This window comes from Mustela lutreola, chromosome 11, assembly GCF_030435805.1.
Source record: "Mustela lutreola isolate mMusLut2 chromosome 11, mMusLut2.pri, whole genome shotgun sequence".
NCBI lineage: Eukaryota > Metazoa > Chordata > Mammalia > Carnivora > Mustelidae > Mustela > Mustela lutreola.
This window is the reverse complement of record NC_081300.1, coordinates 4,478,894-4,501,724: the sequence shown is the minus strand read 5'-3', so window position 1 is coordinate 4,501,724 and position 22,831 is coordinate 4,478,894. Positions and strand designations below refer to the sequence as shown.

The 22,831-nt window shown below is 43.8% G+C and overlaps 1 protein-coding gene across 1 annotated transcript in view; it reads right to left on the bottom strand.

Moving 5' to 3' along the window:
* Positions 1-22,831, bottom strand: part of FBXO15 (F-box protein 15) — a 44,518-nt gene that overhangs the window by 13,713 nt on the left and 7,974 nt on the right. Inside the window, exons 6-11 of the mRNA XM_059140562.1 lie at positions 21,256-21,360; positions 17,929-18,171; positions 17,159-17,368; positions 13,482-13,608; positions 11,925-12,007; positions 10,795-10,937 (exon numbers count right to left, since the gene is read on the bottom strand). Coding sequence (XP_058996545.1) covers positions 10,795-10,937; positions 11,925-12,007; positions 13,482-13,608; positions 17,159-17,368; positions 17,929-18,171; positions 21,256-21,360 — 911 coding nt within the window. The remainder of the gene's footprint in view (positions 1-10,794; positions 10,938-11,924; positions 12,008-13,481; positions 13,609-17,158; positions 17,369-17,928; positions 18,172-21,255; positions 21,361-22,831) is intronic.

The following is a 22,831-nucleotide window of genomic DNA, read 5'->3' as shown; positions in this document are numbered from 1 at the left end:
AGAGAGAATAATCTGACCTGGAAACATAGAAAGTAATTAGTATCCACAGAAGGAACAAAACAAGTCATTTATTTTTGGAATCACAATAGTAAAAATGAGATAACACACTACATATGAAAAACATCCGAAACAAACTATTAAAACTTTATAAGCAGAATTTCTTTAAAGACAGGGTATCTGGGCTTATCAGGTTCTGCTGCTAAACAACCGAAATCCCACTTTTCTGGAGAAAAAGGAAGTTCTGAAACTGATACTTCTTTTTCTCCCAACATATTCTAGTGTGTCTTACAGACATAAGTATTGAACATGCATTATTTAATCAGCATTTTAATGAAGAGCATGTTGCAGAAACTCTGTAGGTCATAGCCTGAATCTAAGAGATCACGGAAACATGAGCTGCAAAAATTCACCCATGATGGCAACACAAAAAGGAAGCCTCAGTGAGTGGAGGGTCCACACACAGAATGCTTCTCAGGAGGGCAGCGACAGAGACTTAAATAAAGGCAAGAGAAAGTCTGAAACCCTAAAAGGAAAGAGATCACTGCCTGCCTACCAAACTGACATACACATTTAATGCAAATCTGGTCAAAATCCAAACGAGATATTTTAAAATCTGGCTGAGTGGTTATTAAACACACTAAAAGACTATCTGGATGAAAATAGAGAAAACATAGATGATTCATCAGTAAGAAATTTCATATTGGAGGAGGGTCACATCATTTCATAACAGAAACATGAGAGGGTACAGGTGGGCTCAGTCGGATGAGCGTGACTCTTCATCTCAGGGTTGTGAGTTCAAGCCCCACTGAGCGTAGGGATGACTTAAATAAATAAGCAAATAAACTGGGAAAAAAAAACCCACAAGTAAAGCTCAAAATATCTTCTTGCTTGGTAGGGACATAAGAAGGAGGGATGCTTATTTTCAACAGAAAAAGTCCTAAGAGGGAAGGGCTTGGGAATCCATCGGCTTTGTACATTTTATGTCAATCAAAAGGAAGTGTGGGTTTACACACATGAGATCCAAAAATGATATACACTAAATTTTTAAAAGACAAAAGACAGAGGAGAAGTGAGTTGGGGGAAGCCAGAGGGGGAGACAAACCATGAGTGACTGTGGACTCTGAGAAACAAACGGAGGGTTTTGGAGAGGAGGGAGGTGGGAGGTTTGGTGAGCCCGGTGGGGGTACTAAGGAGGGCACGTACTGCACGGAGCACTGGGTGTGGTGCATAAACAATGAATTCTGGCACAATGAAACAAATTGATTTTTTTTAAAAAAGCAAAAGACAAAATAGAGAAAATATTTTCAAAAAACCACAACTCCTATAAATTATAGAAACAACAGAACCAATCAAATAAGCACATGGAGATTCAGTTAGAAGAGAAATGTAAAAACGGACATCAGGGCAGCAGCCCAGGCCAAGCATCATGGCGGGGCCCCTAGTACCTACCTGACGCGGAGAGTCCTTGGAATGCAGGCTCAGCTGTGGCCACACTTTGCAAGCAAGGACACAGTGCTGGCCATGGCCACGTGCCTGTGAGCAGCAGCAGCGAGGGGGCTCCTGTGACGATGCCTGCCCCCGGCCTACCCAGCGGCCGCTACAACCATCCACCTCTACTGTAGTCAACAGCTTCTGAAAATAGTCAGGCTAACATTCAAAGACACGTGCAGATGTAAAACAACCAGATGTCACTTTCACCTCTCAAATCAGCCAATATTTTTCAAAATAACGTTCATCACAATAGCACTACAATCATAAAAAGCCAAGACCAAAAGGCCCATTAGGAAAGTGGGCTAATACATCACAATAAAACCGAATAATGGGAGGTCATACAACTTTTCAAGGTCAAATGTGCTAAAACGATGTAGTGATGACATGGGAAAATGCCCCCAGCAGAAAGGGGGGAAAAGGCAGAGTGTGTCATTGTTCACGGAATGTGGTCCACAGATAGAAACAGAGCTGGGTGTTTGAAAATGGGCCAAAATATAAACAATAGTTGTCCTGGGTGATTTTTATTTGCTTCTTTATAAACTTCTGTATATTCAGAAATTTTAAATCCTATAATAAAAAAGCATTCGTTTTTAAATGCGTTTTTCTAACAACTGGAAAAGTCAAATGACAGAAGCAACATACTTTAAAAATCCTTTCCCTGTGCTTCTTTTCTATCGTGCTCCCTCCCAATCCTGATAAAAAGGCTACAACATGCTGTCCTGGGCAAAACCCTTTTCCTTCAGGTTCTGAAAATTGGTAATAATTAGCTTGATACAAAGATCAAGAAATACACTTTCCTTCATACTTTGCATTGATGATCATGCCTTTTTTCAAGCTCTATTTACACTTCAAAACGCAGCTGCAGTATTCCTGCCTGCTCCTTCCAGAGGCTGGGCCACACTCCCAGGGACGTGCTCCCGGACAGTCGTGCGGAGCAGAGTCAACACAGCAGCCCGGGGACTGTCTGCTGGTGGGGCCGGCCTGTGCCCATCCCAGCACTTGGGAGTCCACCTGTGTCCCCACCGTGTCCTTCCAAACCCACAGCAGCGGCTCCTCCCATCGTCATCGGAATAGCCACGTGGTTTATGCTGCGCATCCTGCCCTCTGGGGGCCTGCAACAGTGCCAGGGACCAGTCCCCAGAAAGAACCCTGGGCTCTGAGTCTTTAAACAAGCTTCTCAGGCAGACAACTTTTCATGCATGTTTTCACACTCATTCCGGGAGAAAATAAGCACCTCCCAGGCGACTGTCCCACACAGGGCAGGCCCCACACATACCTTCTCCCTACCGATTTTGCTCTGTACCTGTTCACCATAACAAACCTTAGCCATCAATACTACTACATCCTAAGTCCTGTGAGTTCTCCAAGTGAATCACTGAACCCGGGGTTGGCCCTGGGGTACCAATGCCAGCAGTCCACCCACATTTCTGAAAGAACAAAGACAAAGAAACTACACTTCTACAAGCTTAAATCACGGTTTCACTCACAAACCCCTTTCATTATTTCCTTCACTGTTTATCTCTCCTACCCACTGCCTCTCATAAATCCACTTTAGGTGATAAAATATTTCTTCTCCTAAACATCCTTTTAGCTTTATTTTAGGGACCATACACAAAGAAGCAGGTAGCAAGTATGGGCAGGTAGAGGGATCATCAATTTTTCTTTGAAGAGAGATAATATGGATCCTTTTAAGAAACCTCTGAATCCATCCATGACTTGTCAAGGTGACAGAACACATAAAAATACAAAGAGAAAACTTCTCAGTTTCCTTGGGGGAGGAATACTACAAAATTCCAAGGGGAGGGAGTGAAAACTTTCAGGAAAGAAGGAAGGACACAGATCCTTTCATTCACAAGGAGGTAGTGCTGAGAGGGAGGAACTCCTGCCCTCAGTACAATGTCTGACTGAGGGAAAATAATGTCTGGAAGCTTGAGCAATATCTTATAAAATGAGGTCCTAGGCTACTCCTGAGCACTCCAGAGTGGAGCCCGCTCTGATCGGAAAGGGTGAAGGCAGCTGAAGAATCCTGCAGGGCTGGACGGTCACCAGCCTGGGAACTCAGCGCACCAGGCCAGCGCCGGGATCCTAGAGGCATTAGCGATGGCTTCAGGTGGATGAGGACAGGCCTGCCGCACGCAGGGGCCGTGGTGGGGAGCCGCGGAGGGCCTGCTCATCCTGGGTATCTCCCACCGAACCCACTCGGCCCTGACCACTTCTCTGTGTCAGCAGTCCCACGCCAGGCACCAAGAACTAACCAGGGTCTTCCACTTCGTTTGTAACAGTACCATGTGTGGTAAAAAGGAAAAAAGAAAAAAAAAAAATCTAAAGAACCTTGTAGCAAAGTCCATGAGACAGAGTTAAGAAAAGAGAACAAAGGGCTGACTTGTTCAGAGAAAATACTGTGACAGAGAGGCCGAGCATCTCAACTGGCCAGAACTCACTCTGATATTTCACTTCAGCATAAACATGGCACGAGCCTTTGGATTATGTGTATTCCCTGCAGAGACAATTCTGAAGAGCCTCTCAGCCCATTTTAGCCAAACGAGTCTATATGATGCGCTCTACACTACAGCGCTAGAGGAACACACATGCGTCCTCTAGCAGAGGGAGGCATGCTCACACACACAGGTATATCGTGGTACGACTCATTAAAACAGCTAGTAATTGCTGTGTGGTGCGCCCCACATTTGGGAGAATAATCTGATAAAAGACTCTGGAGGCACAAAAGATGTGTACAGCTTGCTCCCATCTCTGTGACACCACACACTCCTGGTCAGTGGGTTATCATGAGGTCTGGCCAGTCCCCTCCACGCATTTTCAAAATTTAATCAAGACCTGGATGGTGATCACATGAGTGTTTGCTTTACGATAACCTGTTTGATGCATTTCTCTGTGTCGGTGCACAATACAAAGAAGTTTAATTTTAAGAAGGAGAAAAGCAAGGGAACAATTAGTACACTGAACGGTGGTTAACACAACACACAGAACCAGCCGGAAGGGACACCCAGGTGGCTTCCAAGTTACTGGTAATGGTTCATTTCCTAAACTGTGTGGTGGTTACATGGGTTTTATTGTTTATTTGTTTGTTTGTTTTTCCGTAGTCTGTACACACATCATATGTAGGAAAGAATATATTATCTCACATTTCAAATTTTAAAACAAAAATTTTGTCAGCCATTCTATATGCACATGGGTATGTCTAAATGGATGTAGACTCAATTTTGCAAGTTGCATCATAAATTCCCACAGGGATTTTTTAATAAAACCACAGGGAATTTGTGGACTAAATTGGTATGTCCTCAGAATTCTTATTTAAAGGTGGAATGCTGGAAATGACCCTACACAATACCAAATTCAGGCTCCCTTTAGAAGTTACGTCATATTTAATTAAAGCTGTGCCCTTTCCATGCCCCGGGTCTCCTGCTAAGTAGTCTGGACCCCCACCGTGACCCTATCTGAACACTGCGCTGGTCACCTGGTCTGCCCTTCCAGAGGACCCCCCAGCAATCCCACGTGCCCCGCATGTGCCTGCCACCTGGCTCAGCAGGCTCCGTGTCAGACACAGCTATGCCCTGTGGCCGGCACATGTGCGTTCACTGCTTGTTGACGAATGAATCAGATAAACAAATGCTACCTTGTCCCCTTTGCTTCCTCTGCTGCCTACAGATGACCTCGTTAGAATCGGGCCGGGTTTCTCACGTCTCACTGATGACACAGAGTGGACAGAACCACATCAACGCTAGGGACACGATGATAAAACCTTTTATCCTTGATAGGGAGAGAAAGTGTTCTTAAAACGCAGGGCAAAGTGCTGTCATCCCCCACTGCAATGACAGGGCCAGAATTACTAAATATACCACATGGTACCCCCAGAGAGTTTCTCAGAACCTGCGGAGGACATTCCAGCTTGTACTTTCCTCAACTGTGAGAAGACGCCGAGGGCAGCAGCGCCCTCTGCTGACTCCTGATCGCAGAAGCACATGCGGAGGAAACCAAGGCCTCTCGCTTGGGCAGGCTGCTCAAGGTGGAAATCTATTTTCTAGCTGTGAAAAGGGATGAAAAGTGAGTTGCCCTCATCTCAGCTTCCCGTCCTCCTCCAACTTCCTCGGTCTCTGGGTCCAATCAGCCGGCCTACCCAGCGGGCCACCAGCATCAACAAAACAGTGGCTCCGGGCTGCCCCCACAAGCCGCAGAGAAGGACCCAGAAGGACTACCCCGAGGACGCCAACACTTTGAAAAGACTGACCAAGTCACACACACAAGAACACGTATTTGAGAAGCACATCACTGAAAGTACAAATATACGGAAGACAGCGCAGCCCAGTGTTTAAGACCCACGCTCTGGCGACCGGCCTGTGCGGGTGCAGACAGCTCTCTAATATTAAAGAACTGACCTACACTACCAGCTGCAGCCTCTCACCAATAACACGGGAGAGAAAATAGTACCCAACTCACCGGCTTGCTATGAAGATTACATTGAATAATTAATATAAAACAGTGCAGTCTTCCCTGCACTGTGGTCTTCCTCATTAAGGGCACTGCTCAGGTATAAGGAATGCACACAAGGCTTAATCGAGGTAATGCTGCATTCGTTTAGAACTCTCCTGAAGTTCTACACACTCAGCCCTAAGACAGATCTGACGTAAGAGGACAGGAAGACACAGCACAGGCTCTCAAGGAGAGTGTAGATGGTGCTAGATAAGAAAGTCTGGAAGTGAGAGGGCACTTGAGGACGTCCTCCAAGAGAACAAGTTCTCCACTAATGGGACCCAGAGGGCAAACATGTTTGTACCCTGCGGACAGACCACTGCAAGTTAATAGCCCCCTCAACAGTATATAACGGAAAGAGGGAGGAGATTTTCTTCTCTATTTTAATAACAGAATATAGTTAAAAGGGATGAAGTACTGAGAAGAAAGGCAGAATTTTCATGCCTTCATAAAACTGGGAGGGCTGTTCCCAGGGCAAGGCCCTGAGGAGAGGCTGCAGAGCACACTCAGGTCCAAGAGGGCTCATTCTCTAGATCACCTTCAGTTCCTTCCTGAACCAGAGACTCCAAGATCCTGCACACAGCAGAAAGAGAACTGAAAAAAAAACAAAAAAACAAAAAACAAGAAACCCTGAGAATTAAACAATAAAGCAGTCAACTCAAAAAGCTAGAAAGAGATCAAAATAAACCTACACAAAGCAGACAACATTCTAGGAAATCATATAAATACTAAAAACTGATTCAATGAAAAGTAAAAAACCTGATTATAGGGGCGCCTGGGTGGCTCAGTGGGTTAAGCCGCTGCCTTCGGCTCAGGTCATGATCTCAGGGTCCTGGGATCGAGCCCCACATCGGGCTCTTTGCTCAGCAGGGAGCCTGCTTCCTCCTCTCTCTCTCTCTCTGCCTGCCTCTCTGTCTACTTGTGATCTCTCTCTGTCAAATAAATAAATAAAATCTTTAAAAAAAAAAAAAAAAACCTGATTATAACCAGATCAGAAGCAGATTTTAAAAAATGAAACTATAAATAATCTGAGTGTAAATGGAAAAACACTAAATACCAACAGTAGCTTAAAAATAAGCAGACACATGACATGAGAAGCTTCGGTCAGAAGCTCCAGGATGTTTCCCACTAGAAGACAGACTGAGGAACCCGGCTACATGAATAGCCTCACAGAGACGGAGTCATGTGGGCATCAGTACTGCCCAGAGACACAGTTGACATTTACCCACCATTCTCAATATTTTGTTTTAAATCCAAGTACTTTAGGAATAGAAAGTTCCTTAACTGCCTTGTATAAACACATAATACAAACCTAGAACAAACATCCCCAGTAATAAAACATTTTATTGACTTCATACCATTATTAAGTTAGAAATCCCCCCACATAAAAGGGAATTTGACAGTCTATTCCAAAAGTATATGTGCATTTGCCCTTTGACCTAGAAATCCTCAGAAAGTATTCCAAAGACAAACTGGCGAAATATAAAAGGAAATATAAAAGGAAAAGGTCATTTATTTACTATACCACTCTCTGTAATCGTGGAAACCACAGACAGAAACCATTAACAAACTGCCTACCTAAAGCTGGTTTCAAAAGAGAGAACGAGAAAAATCTCCATGTCATTCTAAAGAGTAATCTCCAGAATCTATTACCAACTGGAAAAGAGCAAGGAACTTTCAAAAAGGAGTACAGTGTGCCCCTTTAGAAAAGCTGGGAGAAATAGAAACATGTGGACCTGTAGCATTGTATATTCAGAAAAGAGCATCTACAGAATAAGCCAAAGGCCAATATCAATACACAGGGTCACCACTGGGGGAAGGGAGAGAGCAGGGGCGAAGGACAAGGTGGGAGCAAACCTCCCCGGGCTTCCTTGTTTATAGTTTCAACCATAAACCATGTAAATGTGGAATGAAAAATTTTTAATGTAAATATAGAAGGAAAGCAATCCCGAAAAATAAAAAAATCAACTGAAACAAATCACTCTGGTTGTATGGTAAGTGGCAGCATAACCACACACGGGATTACTTTGGGTGATTTCGCTCTCTGTCGTGGTGCATCTTAAGCCCATAAAGAGCAGCAGGAAAATCGTAACTAAAAGAACAGTCAGTGGGTTCATTATTAGTAACAATATCAATATTTTGCCATTTTAAAATTATTAAATATTTTGATATTGTTTGGGACAAAGATTTTCAGCCTGAGAAAGAGATACAAGTATAGAGGCAAAGATAAGTTAATTAAAAACCTTAGAATCTTTCATTTACATGAATGCATGATTTATTTCTTCCCACTATAAAAATTACAAACTTCTTAGCACTGCATACTGAAAATGCTAAAGGGAATGAAAACCCAAGAGCAACGTGCATCTCCAAGATCCAAGTTATAGTTTCTAAATGCCATCGTGTAGTGGAACTAAAGGGAACCAGAGCTCCTCAGGAAAACAGGTAATTCCAAATGTGCACAAGAAACAGATAAGATGAGCCTGAGGTATCTGGTCATGTTAGAGTACAAGCAAGCTACCAAAGATGAATCATGTCATGTCAAAAGACCACAAAAGATGACAAGTTGAGCATCACAATAACTATAAAAGGAATAATGACTGAAAATACATAAACTAGACTTTTTAATCTATGAGTTCAAAATAATACCCCCCCCCCCAAAAAAAAAACCCTCTAAGTCATCTCTGAAGACTAGTAGAGCATTTATCACTATTCTGTAAATAAAAAGAAGGACTCAAGCACGTGCCCTGACCTTCCCAAACTAATCACATTTCAGGTAGCCAAACAGATGATAAGAGAAAATTCTTCTTTACAGAAGGATACTAGATAATGGGCATAGAGGGAATAACTGAACTAAGGAAACATCATTTTTTCAGTCTCTAGTAAAACGATGGATATAGGGGCCCATCATTTGGTGAACATTCACAGAGAAATTTGTACTAGAAGAAGCAAGCCAAAATAATCCTTACCCCACTGATCTTAACATAATTAATATTTAGACAAATGTCTTAAAAAACACACAATACCAAGGCTCATGCAAGAAGAAAGAGATAACTTAAGTAGCCCTCTATCTATAGAAGAAATTGAAGCTGTAGTTAAAACCTTCCCACAAAGAAAGCTCCAGGCCCTGATGGCTTGCTTCCCAGGTGACCAACCATTTAAGGAGACCTACTACCAATTCCATGTAAAAGCCCCCCCAAAACCCCAGAAGTAAGCAGGAATACTTCCCAACTTGCTGTATGAAGTGGCCTGAGACCAAGCCATGAAAAACATTACAAACGGAAGGTACAATTTAAAAGAAGTAACAAAGATAAAATACTAAAGATCTTAACAAGAAATGTGTAAGACTAGTATGAAGAAAATTCTGAAACACCCTAAAAGACATGTACGTATTCTTGGACACAATGAAAAATAAACCACATTCTTGGGGAGGAAAATTCAACAACAAAGATGTTGATTCACCTTAGGTCAATATACACATTTGACATAATTCTAATAAAAATGCCAACAGGCAAAGAAAAACCTAGAAATCCTGAGTTAAAAAACAAAGACTTAAAGACTAATGAGGGTGTATTAAAAGGGCACAGGAGCTGGCTTGAAGTAGACCCACTGACCAAACCAAGGACAATTTTAGCTTCAAAAAGAATGATGTCTATAGATGTCTATACATTAATGACTAAATAAAAAAAACAAGAGTCCACAATGACACTAAACAGCAAAGAAGAGAGAGAGTGCACTCAAAATAATCCCCACCACATGGAGTGATGATAACATCAAGTCCTTCATCTGAGCATTGGTGGTCAAAGAGAAAGCTCATTAACCCTGCCACTACAGGAGCCCACCAGTTAATGTGGGGAATTTCTTTAGAAAATCTCAGGTAATAAATGTATAAGTATTAGAAAATCACTATTCATAAGAAAAATCACCAAAAATTAGAAAATTACCATTTTCTAAACTCTAAATTAAATTGATTCAGGCAAGGATTAGTAATGGATATCAAATCTATTAAATGAAAGAATTCTGGGAAGCAGGATATTCAGAAATGAAGTATAAAATTTCCCCTATAAAATATTGTTTCCAAAAATGTTTAACTTGAGGGGCACCTGGGTGGCTCAGTCAGTTAAGCATCTGCCTTCAGCTCAGGTCATATTCCAGGGTCTTGGGATTGAGCTTGGTTTCGTGTTCCCTGCTTAGTGGGGAACTTGGTTCTCCCTCTACTTTTGCTGGCCCGCGCTTGTGCCCTCTCCCTCTCTCTCTCTCAAGTAAAATTTAAAAAATCTTTAAGAAAAAAAAAAGGAGGAAACAACAAGACAAAGCAGAACAGGGGGCCTTCTACATTCCTCTTTCGTTTCACTCAACTGAGGTCTGTCCCTCTCAGCCTTCTCCAGTCTTTGTCTCGGCTTTGGTGAGCATGACAAACATGGATGCAGTATATACAGAAGGGTGGTTTCTCTTTATTCTTATCCTGGACAGATGCTACACTTTCTCGAATTCCTTCAAGAAAGAAGGGAAGAAATTTGGGGTGGGCGGGGGAGGCACAGCAGGGCTAAACAGTAAGGAAAGTATCAGCAGAAAAGATGAGTAGAGAATATTCCAGAAGGCAGAGAGATTGTAATGAAGGAGACAGAGCCCAAGACTAAAGAGACTAGATCTAGCCACGGGATTTCATAAGTCCTAGGATGAGGTATGGGTATGGGAATACAGAGTGCCAACAGATGATCAGTGAAGAGACAATTCTTAACTCAGATATAAAAACTGGTCCCCTGTTGTCTCCAACCTTTTAATTTCATACTGAAACAAAAAATCAATTAGTTTCACCTTTCTTGGTAAAGAGATTGCGAAATGTGCCACACAGGTAGAAAATTCCACCGCTGTGCATATCAACATGGAGCTGGTAGCCATGCAGTCCGTACTCTGGGTGGTCATCCAAAAGAGGGGTATGAGGAGGTAGCTCGTAGGGGCTAAAAAGCAAAACAAAACATACACACAAGTTTGTCAACAACACAGATAAAATGTTTAAGCTGAAAATACTCTTAAAAAAAAAAAAATTAGCATCCATCCAAACACCAGCTCCTATCAATCGTCTACAGGGTTCCCAATAGTCTTCCACACCAGGAACTTGAAAGAACCGCCTTGTGTTCCCTTCACCAACTTCTATAAAAATGGGCAAAGGAATGAGTTCCACAAGTATTCCCCAGATGACCATGGAGGAGCGTGTTTCTGGGATGTGCCTAGGCCAGCAGCTCTGCAAAGACAGCTCTGCTCATCCGGAGTCTCAGGGGCCAGACGATGGAGCTGCCCGGCAGGAGAAGGCACCAAACAACAGACCTACAGAGCAGGAACCCTGGCTGAAGAGCCACAGCTGTGATGAACACTTCTGTTCAGTAAGAAAAACCTTACTGGGTAAGGCAGCAAACTCAAAAGCATCCAGGAACTTTTCAGATAATTTTTTTTTAAAAATTGAGTATGAGAGCAGTCATGAGATGAAAAGCATATTCTCCAACTAAAGACCTTCAAGTTCATTGAAAGACACACATTGTGTGGACCAAGCAAAATGCATCTGCAGACCTGACTTGGCCAGAAGTCTGCGTGCCTTGCAAGATATGGAAACGCACGTTAGTGCAAAGAATGGGAAGCATCTTGAGGCACCGGCATCTTGTGGTAACGACACACTGTCCTGTATAACAAGCTCATGACACGCTATCCTGCCCCCATAATACTGTTCTACTGGGGACATAATCCTGAACCCAGAACAAATAAAGCAAATGTGTGCTCATGAATAATCCAATTATTCTAACAACAGCTAAGTAATTACACCTGTTGGCTTGTGTCTACTGATTGAAAACAGAAGATCTTGTAGCTATTCTCAGGATATTAAGATGGTATCAACTTCTAATCCTTTACATTGACTATATAAAAATTTAACACACCCACATATAAATACATACACAGTGGCTGAGCCTAACGTGCTCTTCTCCACAAGGTGATGGAAATGAAGATTTGCCATTACAAAAGCCAGTTCTTCCTCCCTCTGAAAAGTTAATTAGAAAGAATACATTTTCAACTGAAATTTAATCTTTCACAAGGTCGCAGCACATTCATCTTATGGATAGATGCAATTTCTTACCACTGCAAGATCACCACAGTCCTAAAGCATTATTCCTGCTAATACACTATTACCATCCAGGAAGATTTCCATGGTATATTGACAGCAGGACCACGATTCACCCAAATACACAGAGCAGGTGGTACCAAAAGGATTAACATCCTGTGATGTCAATCACATCACCAGCACTTGTGAAATATCAAAATACTCTATTATACGTGCATCGTGAAAATACACATGGTTAGTTCCAGGTTCTTTCAAAATCTTTCCCAAGATAAGACAATACTGGTAAGACCTTCACATATACAAGATTAATTCCACAAATACTTAACATTAGTGGCACAGGTTCCTCTCTTGAGTACCTGCTTAACTTGGCAAAGCCAGTGGGAATGAACAGATTCAGCCACCAGGTTGAGTAGTAGAAAATGTGACTGTAGAGGAACAGACATCCATTCCTGCCCAAATTCACAGCTGACACTGACTGGTGGAGATAACCCAGAATGGTCAATCTGAGGCACCGCTCTCCAGTAGCCAGCCAGAGGACGACCGGCCCAACCAGGGTCCTCATAACTATGTACGCCAACACACAGATGAATTCAAGTCAAGGAGGTGCCCAACAAGCCAACTGCTGTGTGGGCTACAAGTCACCCTCACACAGAGAGCGAGGGAGGTTTAGGAAAACTGATGGCCCCAGCAGGTTGAGAAAGACAAAGTATGACAAGAGGTCGATGCCATAGATCTTAGTTCTGTCGAGCCTCACTCAGACTTGTGGACTGCTATTCTCATTTGTGAACTTCCATCTTAGAGCCCCCACAAACTGAGGCCACGGATCTCCATCCACATGTGGTGCACAGGGAACATCACACTGTTATGCTCGTGGCCGAAGTGACTTCCCAGAAAGTAACCCCAAAGGAAGGAGCCAGTCAACAGTCTCACCCCAGGAAAAAAGAAACCTCATCTAGTGGGAGAGGAGAACTCTTTAGACACTGTCTCCTGAAAGGCAGATTACATGTAAGGCCACAGGTACCGGCTCAGAAACACATGTGGAGACTGGGAAAATACACAGTAAGAGACCCTCTGGCAGACACGGGATGTGAGAGGAGGAGGGAGCAGGGACTGCTGGGAAGGAGGAAGGGGGAGGCTCCCATGACATGGGAGGGAGAACATGAACAGAACCATGCGAGAGGAGCAGGTCACCTATCACTGGTGACAGCAGAACAGTAGAGGGTCCTCCACTGAACCGGGGGTCGTTTAGCTAGGAAAATGAAGTTGCTGGAGCATAAAACAGACTGTGGTTATTGGAAGGTTGGAGGGACCTCACATTTGGGGTCATGCATGACGGTGAGTCAACATGGAGCGGGAGGGAGACGGCATAGTGCAGGCAGGCACGGAACCTTACCTTCCACAGCCCCACCAGGAGGCCTGGGTGTAGACAGAAGATCCGAATCAGGCTGTCCCAGCCAATCATGGTGGATTCAGTTAAGTTACTTAGATTGTACTTTGCAATTAAAGAATGCCACCGAGGTCTTTGTACATCCATGCCAAAGGAAGGAAAGAGAGAAATGAGTTTTCACATCTGGAGCATTATCAGTTCTGTCTAGTGTACCCAAGAAGACTTTAGAAGAGCACGCTAATAATGTGCACCCCGTTAATGAACGGTGTGGGGAGGGTCGGGACATAAACAACTCCTATAAATAGCAGGAAAATGGACACACCCAAGTTTCCCACCCAACCGGTTTCCTTCCCTTCCTCCTCGCTCTTACTATCAACTCAACAGCTCAGTCAGAAGTCGAAGAGTCATGAGGGTGAAAAAGAACCATCTTCTCTCCTCTTCCCCTCAGAGCCCAGCACAATGCTATCATCAAAAGTAGATTCCCATATGTACTCCTAATCAAGGGATATAATGCATAAGCAAAGATGAAATATTTTAAATGACAAAAAGGAGGTGGTCTCAAGGTGCTGTCTGAAAGCAGATATATATACCTTTTAAAGTTTTATCAAGGATAATTCAGAGAGGGTAAACATTTTAATATTGGAAAATGAATTTAAACCAAAATCTCCTGACTGCTGTCATGAAGGAGATCCACCGTGAACTGCGCATTGAATTAATGTCCAAGAGGAAGTAACAACTCAGATGTGTAAGGAAACACAACTCTGCTATTCATCATAAGAGGTAAAAATAACAGAATGAAACTTCTAAAGTGCTACAATGATAAATATAGATATATCTATATAAAATATATAGATATATAGAAATCATATAGATGTAGAAATTAAAGGCAGATGAGCTCTCAGTGGCCAATTAACATAGCCTACCATTTGAGGCAAGTCCCTATGGAACTGGGGCCATGTGGCCTTCCAGCATTCTTCTCCAGCACCTAAGACACCAGCTGGCGGGAGAAAGGTATTCAAATGTTCACTTAGTAAAAGAATCAGAAACTAAGGAGTTCTGCGGTGGCACTGTTTCCAAGTGGAAGCGTGAGAGGGGGAGGCTTTAAGCATCAGAACCAAATCGGCAGCTTCCAGACTAACCTGGTCTCTCCCTCAATCTTCAAAGGACTTTTTGGGCTGAAAACCAGTTAGGGAGTGGTGGTCGCCAAGTGTGTGTGTGATGTGTGACCTAAAAATATACCCCAGTTAGGCAGAATACACAGGGAGAAAGCCAAACACAGGGTTAGGAACCTAAGTCCGACGTCAAGAAAACCTTAGATCCAACCCCAAGGTGCTTAGAAACGGTAGTCACTGCCTCTGTGGTTATCAGTGTGGACAAATGAGGCTGAGCAGGGCATGAAAACCCTCCTCTCACACTCTTCAGTGGGCCCAAAAGGAGACTAGTCAGACCACAGCTGCACAGCAGTTTAAACAGACTCCAGAGAGAACAGGCGAAGTCCCTATGTGCCTCGGCCTCCCAGGCCACACAGAGAGGAGAAATGAAGGCTAATACCTTGGAGACATATAGCATAAATCACAGCATGGAGAATACTTGCAGAAAAGAAAATTTAATGAGTCTGACTAGAAAGGTTTCAAATACAGGAAAATTCAAATTGCAAATTACATAAATAAGGCTTTCACTATTCTTGAAAATCTTCTCACAGAGGAAACAAAAAAGACTCAAATAACAATCACCAAGTTTCTCCTTTGCTGTCACACAGATGCATGTGAGAATTTCTACATGATAAAAGCATTCACTCTCCCACTTGCAACAAAGAGCCCCTCAAAACAGATTCCTAAAAAATACTTTCAATGTCTGTTCCCCACAGCTTATCAAACACTTTCTGAAGTCCACTGAGTTTTAATGGAAATAAATTACACTAAATCAATTTTCCCAATGAATTCTAGCACTTCCCCCACTGCACGGTATCTAGGATTCCTGACTCATATGGCAGTTTTCAGGAGCAAAATAGCTTTAACTCAGCTTTACAGTTCAAGCCTATCCACTGTGTCTTCCATGACCATCTTAATTGATGTTAATAGTGTTGTCCTAATACTTTAAATAATATTTTGTGATATGCCAAGTAACATATTGTTTGTATTAGTACAGAGACAGTGGACTGAGTCTCCAAACACCATTTCCTAGTGCATGAAACTAAACACTATCTTAGAAAAATCTGGTGTCTATCATGACACCATACGAAATTTCAGAGATTTATCCAAATACAGGTACCAATTATAAAAGTGAACATGCTTCCGAAATATCTTCAGTAATGTAATCAGGGAAAATCATTCGTGTGTTATTTTTAGTAGCATTAAGTTTATTTTCAGAATACAATGAGACCAGCTTTATCACCACTGAGAAGCCCAACGCTCACATTCCCAGCACAAGGAGAAACCTAATCCTGAAACATCCTCAAAGTATCAGCACCAGAGAGCTGAAGCTAAAACAAGGTCCCGGGTTATAAAGTTGTAAAAATGTGTCTGTGTCCAGGGAAGCTATGAAAGAATGCTCTCGCACCACAATAATACCTTCCATCCCAAGGACACATGAGAGAAACCTGGGGTGGAACCCCAGCACGCAGGCTGGTAGGAACAACCCCTGGTAAATGCCATGGCAACGTCAATGGATGCCGGGCAGTGAAGGAGGCAGTTGAGGGCAGGAAACCAACCCTGGAGAAGGCAGCTATGACCTGTGTACCTCTACCTTCGCCGTGCCTTCTATGTAGCTGTGCTCACACTCGGAGGTCAGGACGGTAGAGAAGACAGCATCTGGCTTTTAAGAAAAAGAGACTAATGACCAGCAGAGTGAGTGGGAGAGACTTGGAATGCATGTGGACGCAGCACAGAGCCCTAAGTGAGGACTCGGTGCACATCAGCAAGGGACACCCACGGATCTGACTAATGCACTTGACAGTGAAACCTTCTGGTCCTCTTCACAACAGCCACAGGTGCTCAGCATTCCTCACCATCATCACTAACCCCTTCCACACATGGGAAAGCTGAGGCACAGAGAGGCTAAGCCACTTGCCCAAGGTCACACATCTAGTCAATCCAACAGAAAGGCACATAAAAGTAAGAATCATTACCTTAGGACCTAATGTTTAAACTATGATTACCATATCATTTACTAAAAATAGATATAATAGCTTTGTATATCTTTGTGTTAAAATGGTTAAAACTAAGGACTCAAAAGGTTAGCCATCAGTCACCTAGGAATTTTGCTACTGAGAATACTATTCTCTGTTAACGAGAATACTACTCTCTGTTACAGACAACTAACATATGAGGACACTAAATTTAGATCTAATCATAAATGTTAAAAATCCATTCTTTTTCTATTCTATAGTGATCTGCAATGCACGAGAAGTCTTTAAGATGAAATCAAATTAAAATATGCTGATGGTATTTTTTTAATTTATTTATTTGACAGAGATCACAGAGAGAGAGAAGAAAGCAGGCCCCCTGCTGAGCAGAGAGCCCAATGTGGGGCTCAATCCCAGGACCCTGAGATCATGACCTGAGCCGAAGGCAGAGGCTCAACCCACTGAGCCACCCAGGCGCCCCTGCTAATGGTATTTTTAACGTACAAGTATTTATACCTAAGATGTTCTCACCCAAAGGTTTTGTTGAATTAGTACTTACCCATTTTTGGAGGGGGCTTTAGACCGGTCCATAAAAACTGGCGTCACACCACACAAATCTAAGGCTGCCAGCATGGCCAGCTGTGGCCAGTTTTTGCCATACCACAGAATCGTCACTGACGAATCATGTACGGAAAGGTCAGTGTGTTCCATGACGTACTCTTGTCCATTTTTTGCTTTCAATATAATTACCCAACATAAACCAGATATTCTGGAGAAAGAAAAGCTAAAAATGATTGCCTTGTTGCAGGAGGAAAAAAAATGAAACAACAACAACAAAAAAAAAACCGTTAAAGTTGACTACACATATCATCTCTAAAGTATCTAATTCCTGAAAGCTGAAGCTGAAGTTCTCCAAAAGCACCCCACATAAATGATCAGTTCATCAATGGTTCTCTCTACAGAGCTTTTCTCCTCACCCATCAGTCACTGAACGCCTCCCATGTTCTCGGAACTGGCGATACACAAGTTCTTCCCAGAAGGAAGGGTGCTCTGGGTGCTCCTGCTTGACTACAGCAGATTCCTAGGTTATTTCTGCTTCGCATAAAAACTTCGGGCCATGTATACAGAATTGGGAAATACAATACGGCTAACAAGTGCACAGGAACATACGAATCTATCAAAAGACAGTCCCTTACAGGCTAAGCTGCACCTATGTGCTCACACACAGGGTCCCCTGGGTTCTGTCATCCTTCCCACAGAGACGGGCACATAAATGTTAAACGGGGCCCTCAAGTAACCGCCGCGCATGGCTCAAGAGGGCGCTTGTACCTGAGGGCCTCTTTGGTTTTGACGGGAAGGCCTGTGTCAGGGTTGACAGGCTGGAGAACCTGAGCGAGCACGGCTTTTACAGACGCTCTTTGCTTTGTAATAAATTCTTTCTTCCAATATCCAGCTTCTTTATCCTCAACCGACAGTGACTTCATAGATACAGCGGTCTTCTCTGCTGAGTTAACTTTCCAGTTACATCTTTTACGTGAAAATGCAGTTGTATAGATTCTGAACCAAATAAAACTGGGGGAGAAGAGCAGCTACATTAACTAAGAGACACTGGCATGCCCTGCAGTAGCAACAGATTACCTCAGAGATGCACAATTGTTTTTAAACAGTCCGAGTCCACGAATAAATCAAACCGAACATTTACAGTCGTTTGTGTGTTACAGTGAACAGCAGTTTGAGGCAAGTGTTTCAGATTCACCAACCCCAGAAACACACCCTAAAAGGAAAAGCTTGTTTCCCAGGGTCAAGTTGAAATGAGTGATCTCATGGTCCTTGGCATCTCCAAACCACCACCTTTCTACAGCAATAATGGAATAACAGATTGCAGAGAGATAACAAGAAATACACCTGGTGATTCCTATTGTGTACTTTTAAATATGTACCTTTTTAAAAGATCAGAAGAGAACCATATACACATACACACACCGACAAATGTCAGCAGCAATGGAATTGGATGTTATTTTTGATTTCTATGTTTTAATTTTTCCACAAGGAACACATTATGCTTGCACAAAGAGAAGAAAGAAAAAATTCGCTGCATATTGCGCGAAAAAAAAAAAAAATCACAGTATTTTTTGAGCACTGTGTTGAGTCCTCACTTTGAGGACTTTGTAAAGGTTAACCAGTTTGATCATCAACGAACCCAGAGAGGAGCTACTATTACTGACCCCACGGAGCAGACCCTGTACCGGAGCCCGCGTGCGAAGCTGCGGCCGAGGCGCGTCCGCGTATGAGGAGGCGGAAGCCCCGGGGTCGCCCCGCAGCCGCCGCCAGCGCTCACACACCTGCCCGCGGGGCGCTCGGCCTCTTCAGCAGCAGCGAACCGACGTGAGGGAACCAAGTAATGTACCCGACTGCCAAGAGCCCGTCGGCCACAAGCCTGGGTCCAAATTCAGCTCAGAGCCTCCCGCGCCGGGGGCTCGGAGCGGGGGCAGCCAGCGGGGGCGACGCCAGCGCCAGGCAGGCCTCTCCCAGCCAACGGTCGCCTTCAGGGAAGGGCAGAAACTGGGGGGCAGCCTCTTGCGGGGCACGGAGCCGGGGCTAAACTCAGTTTCCTACGGTGAAAAGTGCGCTTCACCTGGAAAAACGCAACGACACGCTGACCGCCGTCTCCGCACTCGGCGTCGTGGCCCGGGGGACGACGTGGCCGCGGCCCAGGGGCAGCGAGGAGAAAGCGGCCCCGCGCTGGGGACCCCCGCGCCCCGGGGGCAGGCCTGTGCCCCCCGGAACGGCGCAGCCCGGCCCCGCCGCAGCCGCGAGGCGCCCCGCAGTCACGCCCGACCGGACCCCACCGCGACACCAAGTCTTCTGCCCTCGGGGATCCGTCGTCTCGTTCCGGAACATCTGGCCTTTGCCACCTGAGCTAAGGGCTGCAAAATGACGACGACCGAGGTCCGGCGAGGTAAAGCTGACGCGGTTTCGCCAAAAGCCCTTGAGCGGGCAGTTTCATCGACTCCCTGGACGGAGAAGCTGGTCCCCGGCTCCGCGGACCGGCGTCCCTCGTCCTCCGCACGGCAAACACCCGCACCGCCCGCAGCCGAGCCGACTCTGCTCCCGGGCACGCGCCGGCTCCCGACCCGTGAGCGCGCGCCCGGGGCCCGCGCAGCCTCGGGCACCGCCACACCTGCCATCTGTGCCGCCTGTGCCGCTCTTTATAGAATTAAAATCCTGTGTGGATTGTTCCACGTAATTATTTATAAAATACAAATGTCAAGTATAAGACGCTTCAACAAGTACTTAAAACCCAGACACATTCATTTGTTGATCCCCATCCTGTTGGAAGACTGAGGTGGATCTGAGGACAAGAGCGTATTTAGCTGTTCTGACTACCAGTCAGGCACACACAAACTTCAATCAAACAAGTTGTTGACAAAATGGGCCCCATTTATTGTTCTAATGAACAGTGTTAACGTGCCCTTTTTGAAGACTGACTATAATATCAGACAGTGACTCTTAAAAATAAAATTCAATATGTGCGGGGGGTGCCTAGGTGGCTCAGTCGGTTGAGCACCTGATTTTTTTTTTTTAAGATTTTATTTATTTACTTGAAAGACAGAGAGAGCACAAGCAGGAGTGGCAAGAGCACCTGACTCGCTGTTTCGACTCCAGTCATGGTCTCGGAGCCGTGGGATTGAGCCCCTTGTTTAGGCTCCACGTTCAGGGTACAGTCTGCTGGAGATTCTCTCCTTCTCCCCCACTCCCCTGCTCATGTTTGTGCACACGTTAGCTCTTTAAAGTAAACAAATAAAATCTTTAAAAAAAATAAAAAAATAAAATGCAATGTATGCAATTAAGATATTTCTTATAATAAGAAAACAAACATACAGATAATTGCATCAGAAGCTCAGATTTTTAAAGGACAACTCCCAAGAAAGTGGGATAGGCATATAATTAATAAGGAAAATATGCAAGGAACATCACTAGAGGTATGGCCCCAAATCCACTGGAAGGCCCAGTGCCTACACCATCTGAGCCCGTGAAGGTCAGTGGGGAGAGGTGATGTTTAGAGAAACAAAGCTATTTATAGTTTATCAACTTATTGAGCAATCGGAACTCTATCCTTTAACAATGTAAGAACCCCCCCAAAAAGCTAGTTTGGGATTTTTAATTGATCTCTTTCATGAAAATGCCTTACTGCACTTTGCTTTAGTGAATGTCTTCACCTCTTATTAGAAGTCATTAAGAAAGAGACACAAAAATTGCTTCACATCCATTCTAGAGTTATTGTCAAGAACAGGCTTATTTCCCCTGAACCCACACTGAACCCACTTGTGTGCATACTGACACACACTGACACATACTGACACTGAAGATACAGTCTTCCATACAGGAGACAAGAGCACAACAATAACAAGTTTGATCTTTTTCAGTTCATGCAAAGATACTCCTTTTTTTTTTTTTTGAGTGTATAAATGCAAATCATTGGGAATATCCATTTGACCACTTAAAGCATTAGACATACTACATCTGTGTCTAGAAACACTTTCAAAATTAATTCTTTTAAATTTAAAAAAATTAGTCAAAACAGTGTTACTAGTTTTCATGACTTCTATCAAAACACCATCAAAAGAGGACAGAGAGATTTGGTTTTCTCCTTACTTGTCATTGGCCAGGTGATAAAAGCGCCTGTTCACACATCCAGCACACAGCAGGGTCACAGCATCCAAGTAGGAAAAGATCTTCAGTAAGATTTCTGGGGGCATCCTGGGAGGGGGAAAAAATCAGAGAGGCAGGCAAGCATCTGAGCTAAAAGTTACCCAGAAAACAACTGGCTGTTCACCACCAAACAGAGAGCAACCAGCACCCCTCCTGTATGAGAGGCATCCTTATCCTCCACTGGTTTCTCAAGTGAAATGTCCTGCTACCACAGTCCTCATGACCTAAACGAATCCAGAGACCCAAGGTCACGGCAAGCTAACTCCCTTGGCACGTTACCCATATTCACACACTGTGAGTCCGCAGGCAGGATTTCCCATCTCCCTCATGAAAGTACCCATCAATTCTTTGATGAGATAAAAGGAAGTAAGAGAAAAAGAATGGATTCTTAGCTATTCATTAAAAAATAACACAGAATCTTCCTCCTCAGAAAAGAGAAGATGAGGAGGAGGAGGAGGAGGAAGCTGGGATAGGAAATATCCACTTACCTTCCACCTAACCCATGCCACCCCTCATGCGCCCCCTTCCAACACATCCTCACACTTGAAGCCTTCCTCCAGCACTTTAAGGAAACTCCAAGCCCCATAAGATTTTCTGAACTCTCTTCTCCTTTCTCATTTATTACCTAAATAAATGACATTGAGCTGAATTCTCAATACCCCATGTATTTCTATGATCTTGCACTTTTACAAAACAACTATCAGAACCTAAGCATGTCCAGAAAGACTTGCCAACGTTAGGAAGTCAGGAACGGGCACCTCTGGACCTGAGGCTGGAAGAAAGCAAGCCACAGAAGACTGTGGGGCAAGGGGCAGGGGGCCTGGGGACAGAGAACTGGGGCAGTAAAACCCTTTGGCCAATTTAAAATGGCTTGCCCCTATCTCCACTTATGATTTCAACGACTTTACTTTTATAAATTATAATGAAAGTCAGGTTATCAAATGTTTCATAGGGAAATAATCGGTCCAAAGATTGCGACAATAGTGAGAAAGAATGAAATGGACCCTCAGAGAAAGATGATGAATGCAAGACGTGCCTGGTCTGTGCCACCAGGCTGAGCTCCGCCCACTCAGCAGCTTTGAGGATATTCAACCAGAGACTCCCTGATTCGTTAAACAAGCAGTTTTGCTTAGGGATTAATTAAATCCCTCCTGCCAAATGAAATTCCTTACATTCAGAGTCAATAAATTAGACACTTCAAGCGGCAAAATGTTGCTAACGCAGAGATGGCAAAGTTGCAAGAAAATACACTTTGTGACCATTTGGATTACCCGTTGCACAGTTTTCACATCTTGATTCAACTGTTTCACAAAAACTCATAGTTACTATTTTATAAGCAAATGTAATCGTAAAAAAATGTAGAGCTGGGCTTAAAGAAAACGTTTCAGAATAGTATCTGGCAAATCTTACCGAGGAAGAATCACTTAATTAGACTAAAACCCTATTCAAAGGCCATTAGAGAGGTTCACCTTCCTGCCCAGCAGACTAAGATGCTGAAGGGAGGAAGCTTCTCCCTGTA